Here is a 24786-nt window from a genome sequence, read left to right on the forward strand (position 1 = left end):
TAAGTGTGTGTTCGAGTGTGATAGAATTCCTGCTCTTGAGGCTTAATTCAAGCACATTTAGAACTGAATTGATACATGGTGAATAAGGAAGGTGGCTTTTGTGTAGGTGTGCAACAAGCAAACATTTCAGAACATGAGCGTATTACTGCATGTGCATGTTGACGCGTGGGTCAGGCATTATACTCGGGTTAGCATGTGTTGTTCAGTATAACAAGCTGTTATACATGCGTTGGATCTCCTTGTATTTGGCTGAGCAGTTGTTTGGTTGCTCGCTACAATAAGTAAGCTGGACCAATGTGCTAACTAAACATCCACAGGAACCTCTTGAGGATAGATGGTTTTGATAAATCTTCACAAACACAGATGCAATGGATTTGCAATGGAGTCTCCGTCCCAGTGTTAAATGCACATGTCTAGAAACAATTAAAAATATACATAATCCTTCACAAGTGTGTGGAAGGTCTGAGTGAAACCATAGTCTGTGCAACACTTGAAATCATTTCAGCAGTGAATTCATTGGCTGTAAAGCAGAGTCTCCTCTAACAAGGAGCAAACACTAAAGCATCTATGGATTTTACACCTTCTCTCCGTTCCCCTGCAAGGCAAAGGCAACTGTTCTGTTTAAACGTCAGCAGTCATAAATCAGGGGACTGTAACTCTTTTAGAAAAAAAGATCTGCTGAAAATACCTTTTGATATTTTTATTAGAAGACATAACTCATGCAGCTATCGATGATGCAAACGCCAAAGTCGTGAGTGTTAAGTGAAATGCTGCTCAGAGTTTGTTGTACCTTCAGTTTGTGAGTTTGAGTTCACGTTGAGAGAACCGTATGTCAGAACGTGAGGTGTTCGTCCAGAAATAACATCACATTCTTATTTGACTTGTAGGTTTGTATGCAGCAGATTTATGACAGTAAATAGCTGCTTGTGATCTTCAGGGGTTAGGTTTGTGAAATGTGAGTTTAAGAAGCCAGTCACATAGGATTACAGACTCAGATGTGTCTTTTGAAACATCCCATTTTGGCAATTGTGTCCTTTTCTTTTTTTCTGTCCCTTGAGATTAACCATCTCCAAATGCAGTTCCCTCTTCAGAAATCTGCATAACACACCCGTGGAGTTGGCCTTAGTTGCCTCTTGAGTCATTTCCTCATCAACAGTGAGTCAGTGTCTAAGCTCATGGATCCTGCTTTTTTATTCATTTCATATGTGAAATGTAAGAAATATATCTAGGCTGTCATTCGGTTACTTTTGTTAATAACGTGAACTATTACTTGAAATGGCAGTAAATTGAACACAATTACCACAAATCTGCAGAGAAAAGTCCACAAGTGAAGACATTTCATAAAAAAAATTCAGTTTCAAATAAATGTTTTGTATTCATCAAAGAATACTGAAAATGTATCACAGTTTCCACAACAGCCCAGCTGTTTTCAACATTGATGATAATAATAAGAAAAATATTAGAATGATTTCTGGAGGATGACACTGAAGACTGGAGGAATGATGCTGAAAATTTAGATTTGCATCAGGAATAAATGTAATTGTAAAATATGTTACAATAGAGTTATTTCAAATTGTATATTTCACAATATTACTGTTTTTACGTTATTTTTGATCAAATAAGTGCTTTTTAAAATCATTTAAAAAATCTTACCAACTTACCAACATATTTTTGAAAACAGTAATATCAAACATGATTTTTAATATTAAAATAATTTTGTTGTTGTTGTTTTTAATTATTTATAATATGTATTGTTTTTCAGCATTTTACTTCATGAGCACCACTTTGAAAAACGTTTCTTGAGATCCTTGCACTCAGCTGCTTTTAAATGAAAAAAAAAAAAAAGAGTCCTGTATGACTCATAAGAACATTACGGTGGTATTTCAGTTATGAATTGCTCCAATGATGAATTTTACGCACAGGTCTGGGAGCATGATTAACTGTTTTGTTTTTTTATAAATTTTATTATTAAATTGACAGGCCTAAATTAATCACATCACATCTAAAATGCACAGATTACACAATTTGAGGCAAATATCCGCTCTTAAGCTAAAGTGGAAAAGCTCCCGGGAGCCTTTGAGCCTTAGTGGCACCTGGCAGGAAAGTTTAGACCCCCCCTTCCCATCTCCCACCTCTTTTTTCATTCTTCATCTTACTTTTTGGAGAGTTTAGTTTCTCTCTGAGTAATGTTACCCCCTTTCCTTTCTTTATTGGTGAGTTGGACATACTGAATAAAGAATCTCTTTCGCTTTCCCTTTTATCACATTCCCTTCCTCGCTGTGTCTCTCTCTCACTTTTGTCTCTCGCTCTGTCTTTGTCCCTCTGTGAGGTCTTGGAGGGGTGTGCAGGAAGGTCTTGAGAGGGTGAGAGAGAACATTAGAGAAAAAGATGAGGACAGGATCCCAGCCCAGGCATCTCTTCAGCTGTTTGCACGGCATGGGCCCCGCAACCATGGCGACGTCACTATAGATGTTGGGGGCTGGGGACAGCTTAGGTCAAACTGAGGAAAAGGGGTGGATAAACCCGGCACTTCTCAATACGAGTGACATCACTGAAGAGGAATTCACTCTTTCTTCCAGATCCTTTGTTATTCTTTGGAGACCCTTCTATCCTTCCTCTGCTGGTTAGAGAGGCTTGTTCCATTGGAAAAGCAAAGTTGAATTGACTGAAGGGATCGTTCAGCCAAAAATGAAAATTCTGTCATTGTTTACTCACATTTATGTTGTTTCAAACCAGTATGACCTGCTTTTAATCTGTGTCACAAAATTTATTTTTTATTTTTCATACAATGAAAGTCAGTGGAGTCCAGTGTTGTTTTGGACCCCATTAACTTTCATTGTACTTTCTTAAAAATAAAGATCCCAATGGGGGGAGGGTTTGTAGTGGTGTATTTGAAGAACAATTTTGGGTTCCCCATAGAACCTCGCTATTATTTTTCGTAGTGTAAAGAATATTTAAATATTTTAAAAAAAAATAAACATTTTGAAGAACATTTGTCCACTATAAAAAACCTTGGTGTAGTGGAAATGTTCCATGGATGTTAATGGTTCTTCATGGAATCATCGATTTATAAGAAGAGGTTTCATTTTTCATTTTTGGGTGAACTATCTCTTTAAGACGACTTGGAAAGAAAGGTTCCCATCTGCCCTAGTTACTGCTTACATGGGGTAGTGTAGGCCCATAAAGAAACGTCTGGATTTGGAGCGTCCATCCAGCCTGACAGACTATAAAATACAGTTTCAAAGAGCATAAAGAGATTTGAATGGAAACTCTCTCCGAATTTCCAATTCCCATCTTTCTTCTTCCTCTTTACTGTTCGTGATTACATAAGCACATGCAACACCCCGTCCTCTCCGTTTTAAAATAAAAACACATTACGTCATCAGCAGCTGCCCCACAATATTTTCAGGGGCTGCCAGTTGCTGTGGTGATGTGTCTTATGTCATATGCCTGGACTGGCCCCCTCCCAAACTTTCATGTAGTTATTAACATAACGGTGCACACTGACACCAACAGGACCCAGGTTTCCCCTGTTTTAATTCGCCCATCCCCGCAGTCAACACTTCATCTCGTAGTGGGTGCTCCATGTTGAAACAATGACCCATGTGCTCCTGTGGGACTCGTGTACGTGGAGGCCCTTTGATGAGCAGACAGGAAAATACGAGTCACTGAGGAAGGGAGATGGCTTTTTTAAACCCCCCCCCCCCTTTTTCTTTTTTTCTTTCTTTCTCCTAACACCAAATCCAGGAAACATCTGTAACCTCGTCCACGGGCAGGGTCGTATGTTCACAAAATCTCTAGGACAACTGTTGGACTATTTGGAAGGAAGGCAATCAGGAAGCTTGTCAAAATTTTCTTGTATTGTGATACAGTGTAGAGACGTTTCTTGGACAGTCCTGTACAGTGTGTCTTCTGAAAGATTGTCCTTGTGTCCTAGCAGCTGGTGTCATTTGTCATGCGGTACGCAGCAGTTTAATTGGTTATTGAGCTCGCTGTGGTCATTTCTATGGGTTCAGGGTCCTGTCAATCAATGAGTCAATCCATCTTGCGGCTTTGGTGTTGTGGGAGCTTGTGATCAGCATTTGTGATCTACATGACAGTGCACTATTCTCCCTACGGACAAGCTCTGGGCACCTAGTTTAGGAATCATCTACTGCCTTAAATGATTATTTATTTATTAGTTTTAAGGTAAGTTATGGTAACAACATCTACCTCTTTAAACCTAATTGTGATTTATTTATTTTTATTTATTTTTTAATATAATTTTGAGAAACATCTACTTGCTTTATGCTTATTATTACTTAAAAGTTTATAATACAACATCTACTGCTTTAAACCTGATTATGATTTTTATTATTATTACTATTATACTTTAATAGTAAAGGAAACAACATATACCACATTAAACCTGATTATGTTTGTGATTTTTTTTTTTTTTTTTGGTCATTGTTATTTTTTTAGAAAACATCTACTACTTTAAACCTCATAGATTTAAAAAAAAATAAAAATAAATCTAATTTAAACTAATTTAGGAAGCAACATGTAACACATAACCTGATTTTGTTTTTATATAGTTTAGGACAAAGCATCTACCACAAAACCTGGTTACGGCTTTATTATTTTTCAAAATTATTAATATTATTAAAATTGTAGAGTATGGTTTAGTATAACATTAAACATTTCCCCCCAGACTTTTGTCAGAAATCCTATCCTACCATGCCTGAATTAAAGAAATAGTTCATATAAAAATGAACATTTTGTCATTATTTACTCACCCTCATGTCGTTCCAAACCAGTATGAGTTTCTTTCTTATGTTGAACACAAAATTTTGAAGAATTTGGAAGAACCAAACAATTGTTGGTCCCCTTTGACTTCCATAGTAAGGAGAGAAATACTATGGAAGTCAATGGGGACCATCAACTTTTTGATTACCAGCATTCTTCAAAATATCATCTTTTGTGTTCAACATAAGAAAGAAACTTATACAGGTTTGGAATGTCATGAGGGTGAGTATAAATGATGGCAAAATTTTCATTTTTGGGTGAACTATCCCATTAAATTAAAAAGTTGGATTCTCCATACACACTTCTTTTATTTGTAACAAGTAGAGATGGACAAGAGTATCGAGTACTCGGAAATGATGAAACTTCACTCAAATGTAAAAAAATAACCATATTCTTTTATTTCGGGGTTGGCTATGGCGTCATTTTCAACAGTGCCTACCACTCTGACAGCAATTTGCGCCAACACTGACTCTGAATCTGTGGCAGCAGCAGTGCTCTGAGGAGAGATTAGAGGGCGTTCACACAGGACGCATTCTCCTTTTCAAATAGCTAGACAGAGCTGTGGTCTCGAGACATGTTTCTGCTGGACTATTTTTAACCTGACACACCTTAAAAACGACGTCCGGCCATGGACGTCATTCTGACGTCTGTACAATGGCCAACAAAATAATGCAGATCTATACTTCTCATAAACCATCCCACCTTCTATGAAATGATTCATCTCTCTAGTACTCGAGTAAACAAAATGACCAAAATATCCATCCATGCTATGAGCCATCATGTTTCTGTCCTCTCTCTAAATAATTAGCAGGATCTAGGCATTACCTCACATTGCTGCACTATTTACCTTGTTTAACTGGCTCTTTTTTTTAATGAGCTAACATTACATTCCATACAGTACATGTTAATGTTTTGTACATGCTCATGTGGTTTTGTTTAGGGGCCCGTATGGACTTACATTGTCTTTTGCTGCAAGTTTTGAAGTTATGATGGAGTTACTCTTTAGAACAGGCTTCCAGACACTCCATCACTCACACGGCTACACAAAACAAGCCTCAACCCCTCCTCTGTTTTATATGCTTTTGGAAAAAAAAAAAAAATTGGCATTCCTGTAAAGAAAGATAGGATAGCCCGTGCCGTAATAATAAAAATAATGATGTTTGTCAATGTTCTCAGTAGCTAAATCACCAAAGAAGTGCTCCATCTAGAAACAAGAACAAGGAATGAATGACTCATCTACTTAACTGTATAAAAACAATTTAGCACAAGAGTGAACAGAGCCAAGTAGGCATTCCCTAGGCAACTATATAAAACACCTCCGCACTGCCCAATACCTTTTCTTAGTTTTAACTCTTGGTCTGTACTGTAAGCAGTATGTGTTTCCTTAAATGCTACTAGCACAGAGTTTGCACTTATTCTGAAATCAGTGATTAATATGTCTATAAGTCTCTAGCCTCTGTGTCTATATGGATGGAGACCAAAGAAGCAGCACAGTGACTCACAGGGCCTGTATCAGAATCTAAATTTTTAACTGCCGCCTGCACGGCTGGCATTCGTTCACTGTGTACTAGGGCTCTGCAGAAAAATTATATTTCTGAATGTTTTTTTAATCCTTTTCATGATATTCATTATATATCTATCTCTCTACGCATTTTATTTTTTGTTTTTTGTTTTTTTTAATTAGAGGACTATTAGTTCATTGCAGAAGACAGTAGTAATTTAAATTTAAAAAATGTTATTTGACTAAATTAACAAAATTAAAAATGTATATAATGTAATAAAATGAGATTAATTAATTAATTATTCCTTTTCAAAATTAAACATATCAAAGATGCCAGAACATGCAACATTCTGGACCATTCCATGACATATTTTATCAGACAAATTATATTTTTATATCTTCCTTTTTTATATATACTCGCACATATATACAAACATTACTGTTTGAGGTCAGTAAGATTTTTTTCTAATGTTTTTTTAAAAATAAATATCTCATTAAGGGTGCATAAATTAAGTACAGTAATACTGTGAAATAATAATATAAATGTTTTTGTTGTCTATTTTAATATATTTACAATGTAACTTATTCCTGTGATGACAAAGCTGAATTTTTGGCATTAGTGTCACATGATCCTTTAGAAGTCATTCTAGTATGCTGATTTGGTACAAAATAAACATTTTTTTATTATTATTATTTTATTAAGATTCTTTGTTGAAAAAAAGAATAGCATTTATTAATTTTTTCTGTATTACTTTTTTTGTTTAATGTCAATTCTGCTCTCTCTCTCTCTCTCTCTCTCACTCTCTCTCTCTCTCTCTCTATATATATATATGAGATAGAGATAGATAGAGAGAGAGAGAGAGAGAATATTGCCCAGCCCTACTATGTGTACTATTTCTTGGTGTGGATGCTGATGAGGCAATGAGCTGTTGAGGGGGGTGTTTATGTGCTTAGATGGGTGGTAAAGCAAACTGCCCATCACTTTCAATGAGCTCCATGGGTAGAAACCTAAACGTGTGTCAGAAAGTGACCCTTCTGTTTGCAGGAGGGAAGAAGATCCTCAGTGACCTCTTTCTAAACTCCCCCCACCTCTTCCCATATCCTGCTGAGTATCTCACAACAGACACATCACAACCTCTCCAGCACCTCTTCATCCAGACAGTCAACACAACACATAAGCTTTCTGCTTGTTTGCCAACATAACTGTGCAGCTATTTGGAGTTCCTTGCATGTATGTTTAGACCATAAAAATACGTAATGTTTAAAAACTAGCCCTCATTCTCTGACAGTTGTTTGACTGGTGTTGTCCACACCCTACCCCCCTCATCTCCCTGCCAAAACAATGGTGATCTCTGCTCTAATAATCTACCGCCCCGATTGGTCAGCCACAGATTACTCTCGGGCCGCCAGCTGTCGGGAGCTCAGCAAAGCTTTTTTTTCCTTTTCTTTTTTGTAAGATCCCATCCATGATCCTGAGATTCCTCAATTTGAGAGTATTAACACGGCTTCATATAGCTAGTCTGGGACTGAACCCAATTATTTTCATGCTAGTAAACAATAGAAGGTTAAAAGGAAACCGGAAAACCCTACTGCGCCGTGCCGATAAGGGCCGATTCGCTTCCCAGCCTCTCGGGAGCCAAGAGATCCTGGCTTCGGATCAGTCTGGTTGAGTTTTTTCCCTCTTCCCTTCTACTTAAAGCTTTTGTGGATTTTGTTTTTATTTCTGAGTCTGAAAGGCCACGTTTGACTGCCTCTGTTATGGCGCAGTGTGATTTCGGGTGGGTTTTGGAGGATAAATGTCCCAGAAGCACGCTTTCGGGCAAAATGTTATAGTGTAGAAGGATTAGTAACCAATCAGAGAACCGCAGTCGGTTAATTCCCTTGGAGTCTGCACCGTTAAAACAATGGTGACTGTATGTGTGTGTGCATGCATTTAACCTCTTGTTCTGTGGAATTGGAGTCGAAATGCCGATATTGTATCAGAATTAATTGAAAGTGGAGACTTTGGGGCGTCTAATGGAAGGCTTTCTGTGAATAGGCTGCCAAAAATAGTAGCATTGCCAGGCGACTGTTATTGCAGCTGCTCCCATAACTTCAGTCTGCATGTACATAGATCCATGGTATTTACATGGGCAGATGCTCTAATGCTGGTTGTTTGTCTCCTAACACAATGTCTGTAGTCTCTAGTGTAATATGACTGATGGCCCAGCGACTGACGGATTCACTCTCTGATAATACGTATGATACTTATCACTGTACGTGGCTGTTATACAAACAATGCGCCATAATATTATAAGATTTAGTAAGTAAGCCTTCTGTTATCAGTGATTCCTGGTGTTGTCAGCTGATAATATTTTATGCTGCTTCTATGTAAGGAAAAAAGCATTCCATCAAAGTTTTAGCTCCAAACACCATCAATCGCATGAACATGCCGTACGACCTCAGTCTTACACCAGCAGTAGTAAAACAACTTTGGGTTTCTGCAGAAATGTTTATGAGAGGTTGATGGGAAATATATGCATAGACTGATAACTATAGGGAGCTTGTATAAGGTGACAAATAGAATTTGAAATTGCATTTATAAATATAGAAAATATGTATATTACACACACACACACACACACACACACACACACACACACACACACACAATCTTTCAAAACTTTGGGATCTGTAAAAAATTTTATGTTTTTGAAAGATGTCTCTTCAAGGCTGCATTTATTTGATCAAAAGTATAGTAAAAACAGTAATGTTGTGAAATATTATTATAATTTATCATAACTTTTTCTATTTGAATATATTTTAAAATGTAATTTATTGCTGAATTTTCAACAGCCATTGCTCCAGTCTTCAGTTTAACATAATCAGAAATTCTTGCTGATTTGGTGCTTAAGAATCATTTAATCAATTTTGCAAACAGTTGTGCTGCTTTATAAGTTTGTGATTTTCAGGATTTTTTGTTTCAGGATTATTTGCTGAATAGAAAAGTTCAAAAGAGCAGCATTTACTTAAAATAGAGTTTTTGTAATATTATAAATGTCTTTAACTGTCACTTTTAATCAATTTAATGCATCCTTGCTCAATAAAACATCTTAACGACCCCAAATTTTATTGGTCATCTGACAATTATTTAAAATATTTTTATATATTATTTTGTTCACTAAATATGTGTTTACTTAATATAATTATTTTAGGGGTGACTATTATATTTTATTTGATGAAATGGCAATTGTCTTGAACCTAAACTGAAATTATTTATTTAATCTATTGCAGTCAAATCGATTAATCGCATCCAAAATAAAAGTTTGTGTTTACATAATATATGTGTGTACTCTGTGTATATTTATATTTAAATATTCATGTATACATTTAAGAAATATATTATATATATATATATATATATATATATATATATATAAACATGTAAATATTTCTTAAATATACATGTATACACACGTTATGCAAGCACAGAAGTGATTAATCACAATTAATTAATTTCACAGCACTAAATTTTAATCTATAAGAGAAAGCGTTTGAGTAAGTATTTTTTGGCTGGTCATATGATAAAAAAAAATAAAAAAAACTTTTTAAAGTTAAGAGTTAAGTTGACATGGAAAATGCTGAAGTATGTTGGAACAATGCAGTGGCTTTTGGAAACCCCTTTTTAGTTTATTACACAGAAAACATGCTCCTTTGGCCCTCACCTCATCACTGCACTAAGAAAAATGCCAATTTATTAATCACTCTACAGCACACTTTAGACAACATCTGTAAATCACACTAAGCCTAAACTATAATTTGTCTTTGTGTGCCTCCCTTAGGAACAACAGAGCGTGTCTGCTTGATCCAGGGCACTGTAGAGGCGCTGAACAGCGTCCATGACTTCATCGCAGAGAAGGTGCGGGAGATGCCGCAGAGCGCTCAGAAAACAGAGCCGGTTAGCATACTTCAGCCACAGACCACCGTCAACCCTGACCGTGTCAAACAGGTGAGGCCTCATTTCCTTCAGCTCGCCCTATTTCCTGTTTCCTCTCAAATCTTGCATGAGATTGTGTACTTCCTTTTTATGTATGCTACAATTAAATCAGATTTTAAAATAAAAAGCACAAGCCCACGGACCCTTGAATCTAGTCGCAGATGAAAGTAAGTGAGGATGGACATTTTGATTATAATTCTTTCTAATAAAGTGTTAACTCGGTCAAACAAACTCGAGAAGATTCTGAGTGTGTTTCAATTAGACAAGTCATTGATTGTGTACCGGCTCTCTGTTTAGGTGATTATCGCCACCGGTCACTCCATTATTATGGTCCATTGATCTGCTGGGCTTCTGCATTGTTGTCATCCACATCAATGATTCTTCTCCTTTATTTATCATTTGCTTAATTAAATCACCCTTAGGACAAAAAGAGAGAGACTTGGCTTTATTCATGAATAATTTACAGCATGCTGCCGTTTTCTGTTCTTAATTTTTAGTTAAGCCTGTCCATTAAGGAAGTGTCCTCTTTGTGCTTATTGAGCAGTCTCTTGAAGACAGGGCCATAACCTGAATTCCTAGAACATAAGTCCAAGACGCTTACCCCTGCAGAGTTGCCGACCTAATTATTTATGCATGTAATTATAGGGCTTATCAGCGGAGCAACACATCTCACTTTAGTGCACATTATTGTCTCTGCTGGGAGAGCATCACTGCAGGCCCTGCCTGCATTCTGCTGCATTGTGCAATATGACAAGCTATATTTTATACAGGAATGCAGAGAGGTTAGCTGTACATGCTCAATGTATCTCCACATTCTGAGTCATAACTATAACTTCCTTGAAATATACTTAGGATTATTCTGTTGATCAATCCTGATAGACTGAGATTGACTGATAGAAACTTTGCACAAATGTACTGTTTGTTTAACTTTTTTGTTTAATTTATAAATAAAAATATATTGTATCAGGGCTTGACATTAACTTTTTTTGCTCACCAGCCACTGTGGCTAGTGGTTTTCCAAATTTACTAGCCACTCAGCATTTTTCACTGGCCACAATTTTATTGTTGGGAAATTATGTTTTATATGACTAAAGTTACTGCGTACTATAATTTATTTAAATTGATTTCCAGGTAATTTTTTGCCTATTTAAAGGCCACCGTATTAAATGCTTGTTTCATCTTTCATATCAAATGTTTACATTTCATACTAATTTCACTTAGTATAATAAGACAATATAGGGCTGTTACCAATAAAATGAAATCAGTATTAGCAAATCTGACATGTCCACTGCAGAAGAAACAGAAATGGCGGATGTGGCATTTAGATGCATTTACACAGACAGTTTAATGAAGCTGAAATGTAGTATGAATGCATTTACACTGCAAAATGATGATAGCATAAATGTTATATATGTGTGTATATATATATATATATATATATATATATATATATATATATATATATATATTCACTAAATATTGTATATTTTTGTCTCCCTATATGTATAGGTATATGTTTTACTTTTTTCAATTTTATAATATGTTTAGTAATAAATGAAGTATATTTTATATATTCATTATTCACTAAATATTGTATATTTTTTGTCTATAGTTTTTACTGTATATCATATATGATTTTGCACTAAAGGATTTTATTCTTTACTAATCAAAATTGTGATTTGCTTTTGAATCCGGTCCACAGTGTAATGTGATTGAGGTCATATGATCTTGCACTGCCATTGCGTTCTTTTCCAATTGTCACCACACGTGCGGCTGTCATGGCATGTATCTCATTGCAGTACACACTGACTGAGAGATCGAGGGCAAGAACTGAAGTCATATTAAGCAACAGCTGCTGATTTCGGGTCAGGAACGTCAACCGCTGAGCCTGCAACCAAATGGTCGGGGCAAGAGCGCGACTGACACCTAACTTAATCCACTCGCCCTTCCACACCCACCCAGCAGCACAGGAAATCAATCTGATCATCTAGACGCCTCATTGTTTCAAACAGTGTTTAACTAAACTCAGATGGTAAAGTGCAGCGGCTTCCTCTGGTCAGTGCAGATTTCCTCTGATCATTCCTCCGCCTGTTTCCCACATCCTGTTTGTACAGGAAATGGACCATTAATGCACAGGAAGACAAGAGTCCCTGTCTATAGGTAGACACAGTAAATCACTGCAGTTTTCGTGACTTTTGTGTACTGCGTCCCCAAACAAATCAATCCTAATGTCATTTATTCAACTGAAAATCTATAGTACTGCATATGGCAATTACAATAATTCTCAAATCATTCAAGAGTAAAGAAATACATATTCTCTACTTTCATGAAGGATCAGCTATGAAATGATTTCTGAAGCACATTCACATAGTATTTGTGAACACTGACACAGGAGGAACCTTAATGTTGTTCCAGCTTCGCTTATGACTTTGAAAAGTGGAACAATTTCTCTGTAATCTCTATTTTTCAAGCTCACAGAGAAAAGAATGAATTTCTCCATGCATCACTGGCTTTTCCGTAATAACCCACAGCGTTGCTTCTATTATATTGATCAGTGGGATTGCCTTAAGTGGCTGTGCTGTTTCAAACCATCCTTTCCCTTCACGACACCACCAAAGCCAGCCTATTTAATTATCCTGCATCGTGAATCTAATAAAAGTTCTCATTGGAGCACTACGCCCGCACACACACACAGACAACCAAGCGAAACACTGCTGTGCTCTCTGCTCGTCTCCTAAATTAAAAGCGACATCAGGAAAATTGCTATAATGTCTAAAATTGAAAAAAACCTTCTCAACCAATAGCCTAGCCTTCCCTTCTCTCCCCTCCCCACTCCGCTCTCTAGAGGGATGGTGACTGGCTAAAATATTTTATGCCTTTTTTAACCTTCAAATCCATCAGCTGGCCAGGAAAAAGGTCACTGTCTCTCCACGGAGTATCGATCTCATTTCCAGAAGAGCCAATGGAAAGGGAAAGTCTTACACAACATTGGATGTTGGACAAGGAAGTGCATCCTCTAATGCCAGGCATCAAATCTCTTTTGGGTGAAAGAAAGGACAGATGCCGTCTGTGTTGTGTGTCTTTAGTATTTACAGACTTTGTTGGTTGTTTGTTTATACAGTCACAGCGTATTTGTGGAAAGCGGGTGCAGATCTTTCATTCACTATCTTATGATTTTTACAGGGTCGTGGAAAATATGGAAATATCAGGGAATTGTGGTTTCCAGGCTCTGAGACGTCATTGAAATGTTTAGAATGAGTACATTTTTTTTTTTTCTATTTTATTTAAATATAAATAGATTTTGTCTAATTAAATATTTTTATTCATTTTATTAAAAAAAATTAATTGGCTAGAAATTGCTTTTTTGTGAGTGTAATTTCAATAAAATAGTTTCTAAAAATGATTATTAATCAAGTGGAAAACTGATTACATTTTTGGTAACACTTTACTTAAAGCCTATGTAACATGCATTATAAAAGTAGTTTTAATGCATTAATTATGCCTTGTAATGCACCTTATAATGCATTGTAAAATCTCATGAATAATTGTAACCTAAGTTAATATATTATAACACTTATCAATTCATTGTTACACGATGCTTTTTAAATTCGGTTGTAATTATTTACGACAAGATATAATGTATTACAATGTACATTATGAATAATTATAATGCACTATAATTTTAATAACCCTTTATAATGCATTATACATAAAGGCTTTAAGTAAAGTGCAACCAATCTAGCTTTGTGCCTCTTTAAAATGTTTGTCTTGCAATTGCTCTTTATCATTTCAAAACTATTTTATAGTTATTGCACTTACAAATTGCACTTCAATTCCATGCCAAAAAATATATTTACCATTAAAAAAAACTGACTTTTTCATTTTTCTGTGATTTAATAGTTTCAAAATTTTAATTTTATAACCATGAAATGTAATAACAATAAGTCAAAAGAGGTGTAAAATATTGTTTTCACTCTATATGCAACATGCTGTAAAGTCCTGAAATAGCATGTCCGATGGATGATACAAGAGGATATTAATATGTCAGAATGATGAGCATTATTATCAGGGATTATATTGGCTATTTCAGAAGAATTGACATGTCTATATCAAGTCTCACAGCGAGTGTCACACCTACCTTAAAAGCAGGTCGCCCCATTGATATTAGACTGTGGTGATCTCATATTGTCTATGTGTGAGAGGATGTACTCTATCCGAAGCTCGCGCATCTCTAATCCTGAGCCGGACCCCTGGAGATACGAGTTGTAACATTCTTTGATGGATGCAGGACTTGAGCTGTCTGAAATGGCATAAAAATCAATAATAAATTAGATCTTTATTAAATATGCATCTGTAAGGCGCATACTTCGTTTGCTGTTGCTCTGCGTTTGGATTCTGAAGAGATCTGGGATGTCAAGGCTAAAGGTTCAAGACTAGATGATAATGTTGAGATGGATATTTTCTGATGCAAGTTTATTTTATGTAGATATCTACATTTAAATCATGTAACTTGCCAGTATATGAGCTTATAGGGACAGTTTCCCGAATTCTGTGATCATGTATTCACCTCCATCTCATCCAATGACTTTCTTTCTTTCTGAAGAAAAGTATTTTTATCCATACAGTGAAAGTCAGTGATGTCTCAATCAACATTGGACCCCATTAACTTCAACTGTAAAGACAAAAAAACACATCTTTGGAATGACATGAGAGCGAGTAAATGATGACAGTACTTACATTTTTTTGTAAAGTATCCATTTAAGATCTCAGAATGTTTGTCACATTCTAGACGTTTATTCAAATTAATGTCAATCTGAGACTTAAAATATGAATGTGTTCTATTGGAGAGGGCAGCACATTGGATTTTGGGGAGATCGAGGACCCTATTTTAGTTTACTATGAGCTCGGCTATTACAGGACAGGCTATTTTTGGGTGCATCACCCCTTGTGATTTCACTTAGGGTTGTAGTCTAGATAGCTGAGGGTTAAAACTGTTTGTATATTTATGGAGGAAACTGTTGTCTTTTGCATATAAATGCATGTTAATTGCTTTTATACATCTCTAAATATATCCTTTTTACTACCATCAGGTCTAAAAGTAGAAAAAAATAAAATAAAATTAGTAGTATAACAAGATTTAATAAGCTGAAAAAAATTGGTGTAGAAACAATTTCCACTCAGAAATTGCTAGTAAATTTCACAAAGTATCAGCAAGTAAATGTGAAATTTTGAAGTATAAAGACTGAAATAGTAATTTCTTCTAAAACATACTCTAACAATCTTTTATTTACAGTTTTTTATTTAACAGTGTACAGGTGAAATGAGTAGCTTGTTGCATTTTGCTCTTGTGCTCAAAATATAAAACAGCAATGAAAATCAGCCATATCACAAGCTTGCTTGCTGCGCGTGAGCCTGACAGAAAGAATTATAGGGAGTGAAAATTGAGAGTCGACCACTCGTACAGGACCCTCGCTAGCAAACAACAACCTTTCACGACAGTCATAAGACCAAGGTGAGGAGGAGGAGGAGGACAGGGTGTTATTTTTAACTCGTGTGGAGTCTTTTTTTTTTTTTCTTTGTCAATGCCAGCAGCCAGAGCACACAGGCAGATGCTGTACAGAGATGGGCGGCTAAGCCCAGGATCAGGAGACAGGCGATTAACCCAAAGGCAAGCGCTTAAGACTTCAAAGTGCAAACAGCTACGGCTCTAGAGTCAGGCACTTTTCCGGGGACAGAGGTTGGGAGGGGGGAACAGTTGCTCGGGTGGGATGCGCCAGGGGTCACATCGTTTGAGACCCCTGCCACCTTCAGGACTGGGTGCATTTTGCTGGCACATCAGTAGAAAGAGTGTAGAGAAAGTTTGAATTACTTTTTTCAGCGGCGGAACGGTTTTTATAACGCGCAGCCAGATACAAAGACTCCTGGGGCCTCATCTGCCCGTTCAGCAAAAACCCACACAGAACGAGACCGTATCCTTTGATTAATTTCTTGCTAGTCTCAGATGCTGCTCTCATTATTTTCTAGTTTTTTTTGTAGCAGTAATAGAACAAAGTAACACAGTCTACATAAGGAGTACATACATGTCCTTCATGGCTGACCAATCTTTCATTGCCCATTACCCACAACCCCCTGCAGCATCCTCCCGACAATTCATCAAAGGCTTCTAGTCCCAGATGACTGGTGGCGCAGTGGCAGCAGGCGTCTCTCTCTCTCTCTCTCTCTCTCTCTCTCTTTCTCTCTCTCCGTCTTGCACTCTTTATTTCTCTGTCTCAGCCTCCCTCTTCCGTTCACTCTTTTATAGATAGACGTAGCAGGCATCCACCTCCTCTAGCTCAGCACTTGGATGCATTCAGTGAAATTAACCTGCATATGTGTCGACGCTGCTCGATTCCTACCCAACAACCTCATTTCAATCAGCGCTTCTCCTGCCAAATGATGGCATCATAAAGAAAGAGGCAGAAGAGCTGGATCTGCAATAAGTAGCAACAAATGTCACTCAATTATGCTAATAGTTATTATGGATAGACAGTAGTGCTGTCAAATTGATTGATCACATAATACATGTGTGTGTACTGTGTGTGTAAATTGTACATATTTAAATTTAAATATAAATTGTACATAAATATAAATTTATATTACATATATTTCTTAAATATATACATGGATGTGTTTTTATATATATATATATATATATAGGCCTACATATAAATATAAATATACACAGTACACACACATGTATTATGTAAACATAAACTTTTATTTTGGATTCCATTAATCGTGATTAATCGATTTGGCGGCACTAATAGACGGATATATTGACTACCATCAGATATATATATATATATATATATATATATATATATATATATATATATATATATATATATATATATATATATATATATATATATATATATATATATATATATATATATATATATATATATATATATATATATATATAGACATACATTCACTAATATTGACTACTCTATATATTAACTACCGATTTATACACTACCATCCAAAAGTATGAGGCCAGTAAGATTTTTCTTTTAATTTCCTTGATAATAATATTAATAATAATAAAAAATAAAACATTTCTGAAGAATCATGTGAAGACTGGAGTAATGATGCTGAAAATTCAGTTTTAAAGTGGAAAACAGTTGTTTTGAATTGTAATATTTCACAATATGACTGTATTTTTGATCAAATAAATGCAGCCTTGGTGAGTATAAGAGACTATTTAAAAAAAAAAAAAATTCCATCCCCAAACTTTTGAATGATAGCGTATACATATTGGCATTATATCAGCCAGGTGACCATGTTTTTTATTTAAAATAATTATTAATTAAAAAAAATAATAATTAATTATTAGTGTGCATACAGTGCATTTACTTAAACGTCTACTTGAAAATTTTGAGTCAAAATCTGTATCAGGAAGTTACTAATAGTGAAATTATTTAAATGTATCCCTACAATGTACCATTAAATTGTAATACTTCTATGAGCTCCGTCATAATATATGTTGTTCATACAGTGGAATCCAAAAGTTTGAGAGCACATTAAAGTCTAATTCAATTGAAGCCTGAAAAAAGTTTTAGGATTTGGGAAATTTTTAAAAAGCAATGTTAGATTCAGATTTTGAGGTCACTAATCAATTTGTGAACTCCTTTGAACAAAAGGTCACAAATCTAATCTGCTAATAGATAATTTAGCAAAATAGATGCATTTTAACAGCAGGTCTCAGACCTTTGGACTGCACTGCATATGTACAGATCAATCACAGTACGTCTCTGGTGCCAAAAACAATCTGCTTTCCATTGCATTAAACGCTAATCGCGAATACAATTATTTTGCTCAAAATGGTCCTTATACAAGGTTCTGTTTATTCTAGCAAGATAAAAGGTGAATGTAGGAGTCCATGAAATTTCCTGTCGGCAGTTTTTCATTTCTATGCTAATTCAGCTGAGCTGAATGAGAGTTCGAGCTACAGTGGCAAGGCTAAACAGCCTCTGTAAAGACATGTCTGTGGGCAGCGAGCTTCAGCAGACCTTGAGGCAAAGAGTGAAAAGAACGAAAGAGCTCACAAAAGAAACAAACGTAAAGGCTGAGCCGATCACCACCCCCTCCCCAACCTCTCTCACTCTCTCTGCTTTTCTCTAGTCTCTCCTTCGCTTTGTTCATACACACACACACACATACAAACACACGCCCCCACAGACACACACATCCTCGCTCCTCTTGTCTCCCCTTTTTACCATTTTCATCTCTCTATCTGTCATTTTGACAGTGCAAATATTCTGAATCCAGCATTGTCAAAGCGTTCTCGGAGGGCTGGAGCTTTTCATTATACAGAGTAATTAACTGTCAAAGCGAACACCACACCGCATATTTTGTTTTCTCACAATGCTACGGCGCGTAGATGTATCCGGCAATGATCAAAGAGATCAAGCACTAATTTGTCGGTTCAATTAATAAGCAAATATGTCAAGTTACACGGACGAAATTCAAAAAGTGTGTGATGTTTTCTTATACATGTGTGCGCACATGCGGTATTACGGCTGGTGGTTTTAAGTGAATGGTTGCGAGCATATAAGGTGGGGGGTGGGAGGGTGGTTGGCTGGTTGGTTGCTATGCATCATTCCGACTCCCTTTCAGTCCCCCTTGAATGCTGGAGTTGAGTTTCCATGGAAACACTGACCCCTGGGAGTCGATGCTTTTCAGGAGGAGCCTCTTTTTACCTAGTGATTCACAGCTCAGGAAGTACAAGAACAAAACACACAAGCGTCTTTATATTTATCTTCTAGTACATAATTTTCTGGGCTCATCAGTGCTGCAGTTTTTGTCTCTTGTAATTTTTTATAATATAATTTTAATCTTATTTTTGATTTCTGCTTCCTGTCTCATATTTGCTTTTATATACTACTTTGCTGTGTTTTGTATCTCAGATAAACCAGTGCCATTTTAGTATTATTTATACGCTAGTTATTATAGTATTTATATATTATTTATTTTGAATTAGCTTTTATTTTTTTGTTTTTAGTCATTTTAACTTTAGTTTAATTTATAGTAATTTTATGCAGTTTTGGCATCTTTAGCAGTTTTTTTTTTTTTTTTTCAATATTTTTTATATCTTTCATTTTTATTTTTAGTAATTGTAGCACTTCAACTTAAACATGTTTAATTAAATTGCCAAGGCAACATTTTAAATTTTAAGTGTATCTAATATGTATATTTTATCTAAGCTGTATTTGCATTAGTTTAAAATCTAAAAATCTTTTTAATTGTTTAGTTAACATTTCCAACACTGAGATTAACATTTTTTTGTATTTTAATGTGATATTTTACAGTTGACCTAATGTGATACAATCTGAAAAAACAAAATCTAGATAAATTCTAGAAACACAATTTCTCCAATTCTTTTATGTTAATGTAGTATTTTATGATCTGAAAATGGTGATCAGTTACAGCACCAAATACAGTTTCTCTTATACATTCACATAACTTTTAACTTGGGAACATGATATGTAAACTGCTTACATATTCAAATACTTTTAGTAAAGATATCTAAATGAACACATTTAGCAACAGTGCTTTTAGCAACATTTTAACAAGATCAGTATGTTCTGTGTGAAGCTTTGGTAAAAAAGTACCAGCATGAGTCACTGCTTGATCAGAGGAGCGAGCCAGTCTAAGTTAGGGAAGAAACCATGGTAACCACTGTTTACACTTTTCTTCCCTCTATCAATGAGGAAATTGTTTTTTACAGACATTGTCTAAAACTTACTCTCTGAGAACACTACGCTGCTGTGCCGCTAAATTACCAGATTAAACTCATCTGTTAGATGTAACTTGATTTGCGGTTTAATAGATAAAAAGGCAACTTGAAACAAAGTAATTGCTGTAAAAAGTCCAGCCTTTGGTTTTCAATACATATGGGTGCAGTTGCTGAAAAAATAGTTGTTTGTGTTCAAAGACACTGGTTGTGCTGCCACTAATGGGCTCCCAGTGGATAAAAAAACATTCTTCCTACTTGTAAATCCCAAAACTGAAAAAAAATGGTGCATGCTTAACTAGCACAAGAGTGCTGGAGAGTGACTCATTAACTGACACCGGCCTCTCTGCTTATGTTCTCTTCAGGCCAAGCTCATAGTGCCCAACAGCACGGCAGGGCTGATCATTGGCAAGGGTGGAGCCACGGTGAAGGCCGTCATGGAGCAATCTGGCGCATGGGTCCAGCTCTCACAGAAACCCGAAGGCATCAACCTGCAGGAACGCGTTGTCACCATCAGCGGGGAGCCTGAGCAGAACCGCAAGGCCGTGGAGATCATTGTGCAGAAGATCCAGGAGGACCCACAGAGCAGCAGCTGTCTGAACATCAGCTACTCCAACATCTCTGGCCCTGTGGCCAACTCCAACCCCACCGGTTCCCCATACGCCAATTCGGCGGAGGTGATGCCGGCTGCTGCGGCGGCGGCGGCGGCCACGGCCTCCAGTCTCCTAGGGCAGGCCAGTCTAGCTGGAGTGGGCGCTTTCCCCACCACCATGTCCAGCTTCTCAGGGAACGACCTGCTGGCTATCACATCCGCGCTGAACACGTTAGCCAGCTACGGATACAATACCAACTCCCTGGGCCTAGGGCTCAACCCTGCGGCTGCCTCAGGAGTCCTCGCCGCTGTGGCCGCAAGCGCCAACCCTGCCGCAGCTGCGGCCGCCAACCTGCTAGCCTCCTACGCCAACGACGCATCCACCAGCTCAGGCCATCCGGCGACCAGCCTGGGAGGCTTCACGCTAGGATCTCTTGCCGCTGCCACCGGAGCCACCAACGGCTACCTGAGCGCCGCTTCCCCACTGATGGCGAGCTCCCTGCTGGCCACCGAGAAGCTGACCGAGGGGGCCAAAGATGTGGTGGAGATTGCGGTGCCGGAGAACTTGGTGGGTGCAATTTTGGGGAAGGGAGGCAAAACGCTTGTGGAGTACCAAGAACTGACGGGAGCCCGCATTCAGATCTCCAAAAAGGGAGAGTTTGTTCCTGGCACCAGAAACCGTAAAGTTACCATTACCGGATCGCCAGCCGCCACACAGGCAGCCCAATATCTTATCAGCCAGCGAATCACATACGAGCAGGGTGTGAGGGCCACCAATCCGCAGAAGGTGGGCTAAAAACAGGGAGTATGAAAAAAGGAGAGAAAAAGAGTGGGGGATGGGGAAGATACAGAGAAAGATGGAGGGCGCGAATATCAACGAAAATCGGCCACATTCTTTGTTGGAAAAATCTCAGTATTAAAAAAAAAAAGATGGATAGAATTCCTCTCAAAGTGGAAAATTTGAAAAAAAAAATGTGTAAAATGTAAATATGGGTTTAATCCTTAAGTTCTGGATTTTTATTGGTTGATTTTGTTTTGTTTTTTTGTTTGTTTTTTTTGTGCATTTTCTGGACAGCAGTGAATGGCATTTCAACCTGGCATGCTGCCGCGCTGCAGTTCCCAGCAGGTGGGCAAGGTGGTCGGATGGGGGACAATGGGGTGGAGCAATCCCAGGAATCGGCCCTTTCCCCACCCCCATCCCCTCCTAGCTGACAGATTTTTGTTCTTTAATTTTTTAGTCCTTAGTTTAACTCCCACCCTTTCACCCATGCCTTCTCTTTAAGAGGGCCTGAGACTGATTATATATCCCCCCCAGTCTGTGACACCCCATACCCCACCCCAGCCCCCCTCGCCCCAGCCCTCCCGATCCCAGCCAGCCCGACCCTGCCCCGCGCCGGGCAGGATAGGGCAGGGGATGCGAGGCTGCTGCAGGGTCTCTCAGCGCCACTAGACATTGACCTGGGGTTCCAGTTGGACCAGGTGCATGCCACTACAGATGTTGTTAGCATAAGGGAAGCTTGTAGATCATGTTGCGGACATAGGCCAGAACGCAAAACGCACCTGAATCTTTCGTACCAGAGCTCCTAGAAAATTGTGGCATTCGTCTATGGGATTTGAGGTCTGATGTTTATACAAATACTATTATCATTATTATTATTATTACTACTACTATTATTATTATTACAAATTATCATCACCATCAACGTTATTTATTAATATGATTTCACCCATAAGGACTGAGGTATTTCCTTTTGTTTTTCTTAATCTGTGAATTCAGGTTGACATGAATGTAAAGACAATATTTTGGATTTAGTTTTTTATTTAAGTAGATTGAATCGTGTGTCCATGTAATATGTCTTATTTAACGTCCAGTGATAACTGCACCGTCGGCACCAACAGAGAGAATAGGGGCAGATGTACTGTACAGTGATATTAATACAAAACACACACACACACACACACACACACACTCAGCAAACTATTACCAGATTTAAATGCTGAAAATGCAACTAAACATACGCAGACTTGAAATCACAGTGGGACTAGACAATTTATTCACATATCTACTGAATGAGAATGTAGGTCTTTGCACAAGTCCAAGGGAGTGTCAGAATACGACTTTATATGAAAGCCAATCCTTTTCTGTAACGTCCCAAAACATATCCCCATCTTTACTCTACGCTGCCCCTCTGCAGCGTGAGAGATTGTGCACTTTGAGCCGCTGCAGTTGAATATCTGCGCAAATCTGCTGGAAAATTTGCGTAGATATTCCATATCAAATCAGAAATTGGCCCTCAGAGCTCTGAGGCGTTTCATGAACAACATACTACTGAACGACTACGAACAAATTCTGATCTGCACAGGCTGCTCGGTAACATGGAAGTCCCAGGTTGTCTATTCTATGACAGTTTTTTTAAATATACATCCCGAGTCACCAGTGAATCAAATTCTAGAACGGGCTGCCCGTGTGAAGATCATCTTGTGCAGATCTGAAATACCCATGTGCGACGTATGTGCTGCTAATAAGGTCCTATTTCCTTTTTGTTTTGAATCTGAGTACACTGAATTTCGTCTTAATGCACTGTGAAGTGTGGAGGCCGTGATGGAAGGCCAAAAAAAGTCAGGGTTTCTATATCGTTATTGTATCAATGCATCACCATGATGGAATGTACTCATGTGGAACGTCTCATATTTATAACAACCTACATGGAGTCAAGGTATCGCTTACCGTAGGGTGTAAAGGAAGCCTGGATGGTTTGTTAGGTTGAGGTCAGACTCTTCGGACCAGTTTTTTGGCATCATGTTGCAGTATCCAACCTTAACTTTCCAAGTGTGCACTAACTACCCGCCAGCTGACCGTGTATATTTATCGTGAAGGGGCAGAGGATGGTATATTCTGTACGTTTAAACTCTAGGTGTCCTCCAAAATGATTCTGTGTCTAAACGACAACATATTGATTCTTTACCGGCTGGAATGAGCTTAAAAATACCAAACTGCTCCGTATTACCAAGACTTTATCACAGAGAGCATTTCCCAAAGAAGAATTAGACCAACAGAAAAAGACAGAGTTTGTGCTCTCTCTCCCAATGACTAAAGTTGTCATTTTTTCCTCTCCTTTGTTATTGGAGCACCAGGGAGAGTAAATCTGAACCGATTGGTAAGGAGGCTTCTTTATTCTCATCTAAAAACCATCACCTCCCCTCACCTCTTCTCAACACCCCTTTTTACCTTCGTGCACCCCCATTCTGACACATCAACCCAGAGACCCCCTTTTCTCTCACATCTCTCCATGGGTGGCGATGTCTGGTGTAACAGTGCATGTCTGCTTGCCCTTTCACGAAACAATGACGATGCGAAAGGGAAGATGCGCCTACAGAGTAGAACTAGAAGCTTGCAGTAGATCACAATTGCGCACATCACACCTTGAAAAAGGGACTTATTACGAGCCATCCATGTGTTTGTATGGTGTGCATGTGTGTGTAAATGCGTGTAAAGGTGATAAGTTTGGATAAATATGAATGTGTATAGCAGTTGCGCCCAAGGTGAGGAGGTCTGAAACAGCAATGACTCCAGGTACTTTACTGTAAGATAGTTGCACGTTTTTGTCGGTGCAATTTTCAAACAATAGGACGTAATAGTTCAGATTTGAAGTTCAAGACGAGGAAGCGATGGCAATCGAGCGCCTCCGCATTTTAGAGTGCATCTGTGCATTCGGTTTTACCCATGATGCAGTACTTCATCAGACACTTCAGAGCTTGAACGAGTCTCGGTAGATCCCCCAGATAATTTTTTTTCTTGTTTAAAAAAACGGTTACATCACCGTTTGATTTAAGACACATAAAAAGCAAGATATTACTGTGACAATTTAATGTGAAAACTATAAAAGGTGCCAACATAGTGTCAAGGAGCAGCTTTCTGTTTTGTTGTTTTTGTATTCAGTACTGAAAGTACATATGGGGGTTATCTTTTTCGTTTAGTTTTTTTGTTAGTAACTGGGAAAATAGATCAAATGTGATGAGTACTGAAAGCAATATACGTAGTAGCATGTTGTCATGTCTTGTCCTTTTATTCTGTCTGTGTAGGAGCTTTGGATTTACCTAGATGTTGAGTAGATTTGCATATACTATTTTTTAAGTTGTGAAGATGCTGCTAT

General features: G+C 37.6%; 1 protein-coding gene and 1 long non-coding RNA gene across 6 annotated transcripts in view; one reads left to right on the forward strand and one right to left on the reverse strand.

The window, feature by feature from the left end:
* Positions 1-24587, forward strand: part of nova2 (NOVA alternative splicing regulator 2) — a 58679-nt gene extending 34092 nt beyond the window's left edge. For all 5 annotated transcript variants that reach the window (XM_058799171.1, XM_058799174.1, XM_058799172.1 and 2 more), the window contains 2 exons: positions 10108-10274; positions 20406-24587. In XM_058799171.1, the coding sequence (XP_058655154.1) occupies positions 10108-10274; positions 20406-21428 (1190 nt within the window). In that variant the 3' untranslated portion in view covers positions 21429-24587. The remainder of the gene's footprint in view (positions 1-10107; positions 10275-20405) is intronic.
* Positions 10546-24786, reverse strand: part of LOC131554098 (uncharacterized) — a 28240-nt gene continuing 13999 nt past the window's right edge. Inside the window, exons 2-3 of the long non-coding RNA XR_009274332.1 lie at positions 14401-14562; positions 10546-10679 (exon numbers count right to left, since the gene is read on the reverse strand). This is a non-coding gene — a long non-coding RNA (uncharacterized LOC131554098). The remainder of the gene's footprint in view (positions 10680-14400; positions 14563-24786) is intronic.

Source organism: Onychostoma macrolepis, chromosome 15, assembly GCF_012432095.1.
Source record: "Onychostoma macrolepis isolate SWU-2019 chromosome 15, ASM1243209v1, whole genome shotgun sequence".
Classification (NCBI taxonomy): Eukaryota; Metazoa; Chordata; class Actinopteri; order Cypriniformes; family Cyprinidae; genus Onychostoma; species Onychostoma macrolepis.